The sequence below is a fragment of the Mastigoproctus giganteus genome, chromosome 4 (assembly GCF_048544385.1).
Source record: "Mastigoproctus giganteus isolate SK-2022 chromosome 4, ASM4854438v1, whole genome shotgun sequence".
NCBI classification, from domain to species: Eukaryota; Metazoa; Arthropoda; class Arachnida; order Uropygi; family Thelyphonidae; genus Mastigoproctus; species Mastigoproctus giganteus.
Window position 1 is genome coordinate 184,281,298 of NC_143578.1, and position 8,260 is coordinate 184,289,557.

General features: G+C 37.7%; 1 protein-coding gene across 2 annotated transcripts in view; it reads left to right on the forward strand.

Annotated features, from left to right (window-relative positions):
* The window catches only part of LOC150087247 (uncharacterized), a 38,476-nt gene extending 31,439 nt beyond the window's left edge, over positions 1 to 7,037 (forward strand). For both annotated transcript variants that reach the window (XM_090371907.1, XM_090371908.1), the window contains exons 13-15: positions 2,754 to 2,862; positions 5,206 to 5,382; positions 5,660 to 7,037. In XM_090371907.1, coding sequence (XP_090228033.1) covers positions 2,754 to 2,862; positions 5,206 to 5,382; positions 5,660 to 5,781 — 408 coding nt within the window. In that variant the 3' untranslated portion in view covers positions 5,782 to 7,037. The remainder of the gene's footprint in view (positions 1 to 2,753; positions 2,863 to 5,205; positions 5,383 to 5,659) is intronic.
* The last annotated feature ends 1,223 nt before the right edge of the window (positions 7,038 to 8,260 follow it).

The window sequence follows — 8,260 nt, forward strand, 5'->3', positions numbered from 1 at the left end:
ATTTCGTTTTGTTCCCTATTATGTGTTTGTCCACTTTATTCTTATTTCCCCCACTTACGCATCTGACTTTACTTCACCGGAGAATTCCAGATTCGTGGGAACTTCTCTATTATTTATAATTCCCTTCGGAAAGGCTGAGTGCTCAGGAATGATAAACAACGCACACATTAATATATAACATAACATAACATAGTTTATTTACACTTATATATACAACATAATATACAATTGAAAAAAAAAACATGTAATATGCATACAAGGTTAAGTCAAGGATACCTTGCATATATTATTCTTATATTAACAATCAATATGCTATTTTCATCATTATACTCTGTGTTCTCGCCATTCTGTTACAATACACTGAAGACCAATCATAACTTTCCTAAAGTCTCTATTTGTTATTAGTCTTTCAGTTGGACCAACAATTCTTCATTAATACAAACACTATATTCAATTATCTATCCTTAGAACATAATCAAAACTTCTCATAGGATTCAATTATCTGTCCTTAAAACATAGTCAAAACTTCTCATATAAAATTTACTATCCTTCTAACATATTATAATCCTTTGAACAACAATTTAATCTATTACTCATCCTTCGTTTTTCTTGCATTTCACAATAACCCTTTTGAATTAATTAAACTCTGCTAGTAGATATATAATTTACTTCAGAGGTAATTTATCTATCAATTTACTTCTAGTGCTATCCCTTTTTCATTAATTAATCACTATACTGTTTCACTAACAGTCCTTGTTAACTTACAGTATTTAATAATATCTCACCTACTTCTATCTTTTTACTTTCCTTTCCTTTCCTTTTCAGGGCGGTTTCAACCTTCCATTTTTGGCTCTCTGAGGATCTCCTTCATCTGCTTCACCTGAATTTGCTACAGATAAATTTTTTTTTTTTTTTTGGAACTCTTTGCTGCACTGGGACTGGCGTTCTTTCTCCACCTTATTCGGGCTACTTCTATCTTTTCCATTCGTTGCTTCCTTCCTTCTCCTCGAGCTACTAATTTCGCATTTTCGCTCCTTCTCTTGAGCTACTGATTCTGCGGATTTCGCTCCCTTTCTCTCCACCTTATTAAAACGTATCACAAGGAAAAACTCATAGGGTGCTACCCTCGTTTTTCCGCTCCACCTATTAAGAACTTTTTCAAGAAGAAAACTTCCCAGGGCACTACCCTTCTCTTTTCCCACCAAGACCAAACACTCCACTGTTAACTGACACATATTTCCTACCACAACAGAACCCTCAACTGTCCATGTTACTAACTCATTTTACTTATCTCGACGAAAATCTCGACTGCTGTGTCCGCTGACTATTTCACTTTCCCTAGCACCTACGAAAACTCAACTTAGAATCCCACTAACTCATTTTCCTAAACACCCACATAACTCAACTCGGGGTTCTGTGTCTAACTCATCTTCGCAAAACACTCCCAAATTCTCAACTCTGTGTCTCCTCTCTCCCCATTCACTCACTTTTTGTTCATCTCCTTTTCTGTACCGCCTACATATGTCAAATCTTCCCTAGTTTTCTGTTTAACCAATCTTACTCATTTTATCAACTTTCTCTCTCTTCTTATTTGCCCATTTTATTTTCTCAAGCTGATTCCTTGTTGCTCGATCTAACTTCTTATTTTAAGAAATTTGTAAACTTTTTCAGGCTGTCAGTACCTTTTGAAGTCAGCCGCTTATAGTTATATTTTAGCAGACTAATTTCCCACGATCTATAAAACTTGCCATCACTGCCAGCCAGACAGACTTAAATCTACTTCCCAGCATTTGTTCCGTTTTCACCACCTTGTCTCCCCTTCAATTGTGACCGATTAAAGAAATGTCCCGACAGCACATGGTCCACCGCGCCATTGTTTTCCAGAATTAACACCTTCTACTAATAGCCGTTGCTACTGGTTTCTGTTGTTCTGGTTTGCCTGTGTGAGCTGAGAGTCGAAGTGTCCCTAGGTTGCTAATAGCTTTTCAATTACCGCTCCCCTTGTATAGACGTTGTCTAATTTAATCCCTTGGCTTGTAAGGTTCGCTCCCCCATATTGTCATATTATAAGTTTTACTTTAAATAAATCTCCCTCCTCCACAAAATATTATATTTGTAAGATTTTACATCTTACAGCAGAAAAGCTCCACTCCATTTGTGCATAAAATTGTCATCGGTTTCGCAGAATGACTATACAAAGTGTAAACTCGAAAGCATTTTCCCTTCACAACACGGTGCCTTTCGAGGCTCATCGCTAGGACCATGAGCGAGCTTTGTAAATGATAAAGCCGGAATGAAAACTGACTGGTCCATATGCTCATATCTGCAGACGATCTATATCCACGAAACTAAACGGGCCGATGGCAACTGCCTCGAGGTCAAACTTGACAAATAGTACCCCCTGTATCCGTCATTTGTATTACTACGCAAGTGACCTATCTTGGTGTTACCTTTGCTGGCAATTGCAAATTCACTTTAAAACCAATCTTTATTTATATTATATCAATTTTCGTATTATATGGAATTTATTTATTTTACCTTATTTAATACAGATATTTTTTTTTTTTTTTTTTGTAATAACTGTGTTTTGCTTTAACCTCTATAAATGTTCTTTATATTCTAATACTCTCATTATTTTTTAAAATAAATAAGTTAATTGATGGCAGCAAAAGAAATACAATAATTGTTTGACAGCAATCGCGTAATATAATATTAGCAATTTTTTAAATGTTTATTCTTGTTTTTTTTTCCAGTCCGGGAAAGTTCTACGAAGTGGCGACGAAGCGTTTATAAAGGAGGCCGGGGAAAGTTGCATTAGAGGGGAGGACCCGTTGGTGTACGGAATGAAAATTATGAAGCAGTGTAAGTACAACTGCGAAACCTTCCACGTACCTGTTTTGCAGTATAAAAGAAATCCGAGTGTTTTCTCGTTTCATAAAGAACATTTTCCTCTGTGGGGGGTGGAATTTAAGAAAATGTTATTTTTATATATTTGGTTATATTTATTATTTCCCCTTTTAAATAATTCCCTTTTATAATATCTCCCCACTTGCGCATCTGACTTTACTTCTCAGAAAATTCTAAGTTCATAGGGGAGAAACTCTTATATGTTTAATTCCCATTGGTTAGGCTTGTGTCCAGTACAACAATTACACACATACAAATATATAAAATGAACATAGTTTATTTTCATATATATATATACAACATACAAAATGAACAATTGGAAAATATACAGTTAATGTTCAACCGTGATTGCTTAGTATTAGTTATATATTCAACTTCATATATCGAATATTCTCAATTAACGTTATCCAGTAATTTATAACACAAACGATATCAGTACAGTAATCTATTATCGTTTCTACCTTGCACATTATCCATAATTTTCTTTACATGCTCTATATTTCTTACTTTGTATACAGGTTTAGGACCTTACTCTCCCTTTCTAAAAAATGCTATTCATATCTACAATTTCCAGTAACAACTTATTACAAATATTCCCTTTTTCTCTCCTTTATTATAACATGACATATGTTTGATTAGTAATAAAAGCCAATAATATCAATAACACTCTTATCTTTTTCTTCAGTTCCTTTCTGTAATTACAAAATTTATATCAGTCAAATTTCTATTATATTTCTAACCTATCCCTCCCACTTTGCGTATATAATTTTATACATGTACATAAATCCTCCCTAATCATTTATTAGGGTCCTAAAGTCCTTTAAGATAATGCGAATATTAAGTTAGCCACTTACTTAATTTTTCTTTTGTCGTGCTTCGCTGTTTGAGATCCTTCCATTCTTAGCTGAAAATGTCGTCGTCGTACTTCAGGGCATTCATTCTGGGACTCCTGGCTAATTTCTCTAGTAAGGATCACAATTCTGGCATTTAGATGTCCTCACTGTATATCTGAACTGAACTGGCACTTTGTCGCACGGTCTTACCCCATGGCTACGGGTACTGCTATCTTTCCTTCCTGAGGCCTTTTTTTTTTACCCTAGTCGGCTATCTTTCCACAAGGAGAGAGTGCACCGAAGCTACTCTTCTTTACTCTATCTTGCACAAACTTCTTATTAAACTAAGCATTATTTGACAGTGCTCGTATCACACGGTCACTATCCATGACGGTTTGTCTCGTAAAGACGGCCACTGCTCTTGCCTTCTAATGCCGGACTGGCTTAATCTCCGCACTCTCCCTCACGCTCCGAAAACTCAGATATTGCTAACACAATTTTTTTCCGACGACAAAACCCTCAAATATTAACTGTTACTCACTTCTTTTATTTACGCTGACGAAAATCTTAACAGCTGTTTCCGTTGACTACTTCCATTTCTTAAAACCACCAAAAAAACCCACACTCCCACATAGCTCACACAGGTCTCTCTTCATCCTCCTACCCTTTCACTCTCCTCCCTGTATATCTTTTTTCTCCTCTATCCTCAATTTGCTTCGGAGTTTTCCACGCCTCTACACAGTGGTTCCTGCCAATCCCCTCTTTCTTTATTTATTATTTTTCCTTTAATTCGTTGAAAAGCCTCGGTCAGCCTGCCCCGTAGCACGTGAACAATACTCCCTATTTTCAACCTGTTGGATCTGTGGCCATCCGGTGTGTTCCTTTGAAGTAGCCGGATACTTCCAAAACAACACATTACCCTACACATATAACACTTCGTCTCTAAGGCAATTTATAACCACAAGTAAACGACATCCGTGACTATAGCATCTGTTTTTGGGAACTTGTGCGTGTGTTTACGAACCGATTTCCTGTCTGCGGTAATTTGGCTGTACTAAAGTGTCTCGGAATAACCCTCACTTGTTTGTCGTAGTAAGCCACCCCCTAGTGTTCCTTGTTTTAGCGAAAGTAAGGTTAATTGTTCTGTTTTCGTTTCGCTATCATTCCCAGGACAACTAATTTGGTTCTGCCAGTGTTATGTAGGAAATTTTACAAATGGGAAATTTTTTAATATTTTCAGCCCCTACCAGAATAAATTTGATTTCAAAACTGCAGATTTTATTCCTATATCTCATTAGTGGCAAGAATCTAAACAAAAAGAACTAATTTTCCAAATAAAAAAATCAGAAATTTTTGTAAGATTTTCAATATTCTTACACCTCGCACAAAGCTGATTTTTATCTTTTACTTTCGCCTTGCTTTTGTCAAATCGTAATCTTTATTTCTTTTTTATTTTTTCCTCCAGCTTCCTGTCCCCAACTCGCTCCGGCAACATTCATTCCTGTGCGTCCCCCGTGGCGACCTGTGACCCTTCCGCCTCAGCCGCCCATTTTGGTACCTGCCAGGCCTACAGCGCGAGATCCATATTGGTACCAAACGGCCACGGATCAGCCCACCACGAAACCGTGGAAGCCTATTACAGGTAAGGAGAATCGAAGAGCAAATCTGCCTTCGTACGAATCGAAGCTGACTGTGATCTTTTCAGGAAGACGTATTTAACTTGCGAAGTACCCTAAGATGTTCTTGGCGATCTTAATTAACAATTTCTTGCCATATTTATCGATCTAAGCATGTGCATGTGATAATAAAATTACACGGATATCTCCAAATCCGTCCATCAGCAACCGTTTTTATTTATAACAATGTAAAATGACCAAATGAACCTACTTTCTAATTTTGTTATCATTTTTATTCTTTAGGTCGACCTCGCCCAGACCGAACAAACAAGGCTATACAACACGAGTGTTCGATTACAGTGGTCCTGTTGTCCCTGTGTCTCCTAATCGTGCTGCGGTTGCGTCTTGAGGGCCACGTTTGTTGACGAGAAGGACCATTACGGGTTATTTCCGAATGCTTTCTGAACATGCAGAGGACCCCTTGCTAGTCCTTGTTGACCGGGACGGACACCAAAAGTAGAGAGGATTACGATGACCGCGGGCATCACGCGCTTCGCCGACATCCCTTCATTGCGTAAGAACCATAAACTGTTGGTGTTCTTAGAATGGTGGCAAGCTGATTAGTCCAGTGCATCTCAAAATGTGATTCAATTCTTCCAAGATCTCGCGAAGTGGAACGAGCTACCGAGAATGTCACGACGGCCAGTCACGTGATCAACTTCAAACTATTTGATGGCAGTGATAAGTAGCCAGACAGCCACGCAGAACGTTGTATTGACACTCTTAGTTCCCCGTCGTTATTTGTAAATAGTGCGCTTCTGTTCCTAGCTAATCAGTGTATAAAGTGGTTTGTGAAATAGACTGCGAAGAACTTTAGGATGGAATCGGCTGATGCATAAAAAAACTCTGTGCTAACCAAGAATCACCTGGAACTGTTCCGAAATACTTGTAACCAAAGCGCCATTTAGTGTACGAAAGCCTAATGAATGCAATGTTGATCGGGATGCAGCAGTTTGTTTTTTTACGAGAAAGCTGCAAAAATCGCTAATATTTCATATACTTAAGATTAACTGTGTCATAAGGTACGTGGATTTGCGTATTCTGCCCCCGCCGTGATTTTACCCTGTTATTGTTAGGTCGTTTAAGTCTAGCTGTTATGATGTGTGTGTCCACTACGCTTTTTTCCTACCATCACATTCCATATGTGTGCATGAATGAATCCAGCACTCCGATCTCGCGTGAAAAATTGGACTTTAAATGGGATATGACAGCCATCTGCTGCTATCATATCACGTTTAAAGCTTCCAGCGTCTTCTGCTATTGACGCGTGTGCTTTGATGTGTTTCGGCTCTTTATCACTTTTTATCAGCTGATTCGAGTGTTTCAAGGTTTTCTCGAGCGACTTGAAACCTCCCCCGTCATCGCAAAAGCTGATGCAAAGTCAAATTTCACTGCCGATGTTTACCTATACTTCGTTATTCATTCACACATATCTTCTTTATAGCCTATAAGATTATAAAGAAGGGCAGTAATGTTATGGTAGTTATTTCAGTTTAAGATGAACATCTACTTAAATTGTACTCCAGAGTGCCGATATCGGGGCTGAAGTGGTATATCAGTGGTGCACTCTCTGGTAAGAGAAAGCATGTCAGCGCTACTGTGAATCTGATGTCCTGTTTTGTTGGAGTTTTTGCGATTCTGTGATACTTTGAACGTTTTTTTTTTTAAAGAAAAAAAAAAAAAACGATGATATTCAAAAGAACTTTTCTTGTAAGTTCCAGAAGACCGATGCTGTAATTTTATTTTTGTAAAGAGTTAATGTATGTAATATCTCTCGGAAGGAAAAATAAATTTTGTTTTTTAAAATAAAGATTGGACTTTTATTTATTTATTTTTTTTTTAACGAGGAACAGGTGTGGTGCTGTCACAGATTGCTAAGTGTGCTCCGGAAACTCCTGTAATGCTCGTCCGACGTGATGTGTGACCTTTTCTCGAAGGTCTGTGATATGTTTAGGGCCTTTCACTATGTACGCAGCACACTGCCGGAAGCAATTTACATTTACAGCGCTCTCATACTTAATTACTTCAGTCTAAGAATATTCCAACCATGGCCAAGTTTATCTTTCCTTGGTAGGAACTGTGACAACACACGTTAGCTCACTTAATTAAATAGTTCCAGAAAAAAGTTTCCGATAGTTCCGGTGTATCCAAAGCGTGGCAGACATCTCATTTTATTGCCTGAAGCTACACATCCAACAGGAACTCCACTTACTTGACAGTGACTGTTGTCTCGTTGTCATGGTAACAGTATATATTTTAAAATAAAGTCACCAAAATCACCAATTGCTAAGCGTCAACTGAATAGTAAAAAGACGCAATTTTAGCATTCGTCTCTATTATTTTTGTATAATATGATTTAATATAATGTTTTTGCCGAATTTTAACTTAATTCCCTGAAAGTTTTTGTTTTTTATGTGGCCCCTCTTCTGCAATTTGTGTACTGTCTATATAAAAAGATTTTTATGGAAGACTACATTAGTGGCCGTATATTACTACCGTCATTCTCTCCATGGATATAATGAAGAACGAATCCGTTATCGCAGCACCTGCTATGCGCCGAAATATTCATCCATCAATCACCAAAGTGCCCCTATAGGTAGCAACATGATAGTGAATACCGCACCTGAACATAATAGAGCCAGAAGGACAACAGACTTGGCTTTCCATTTATTCTCTATTTTATTTTTTCTTTTTAGCTGTGACAACACGCGTTAGAAGAGATATTTCGCTCTTGTCATAAACATCTTATGGCTAATTTAGTCTGCGATATTCTCTCCCAAAACTGCCATAAATGAAAGCTGCCTTACCTTTCACTGTCCACCTCTAATCTGGCACGTTCACCGG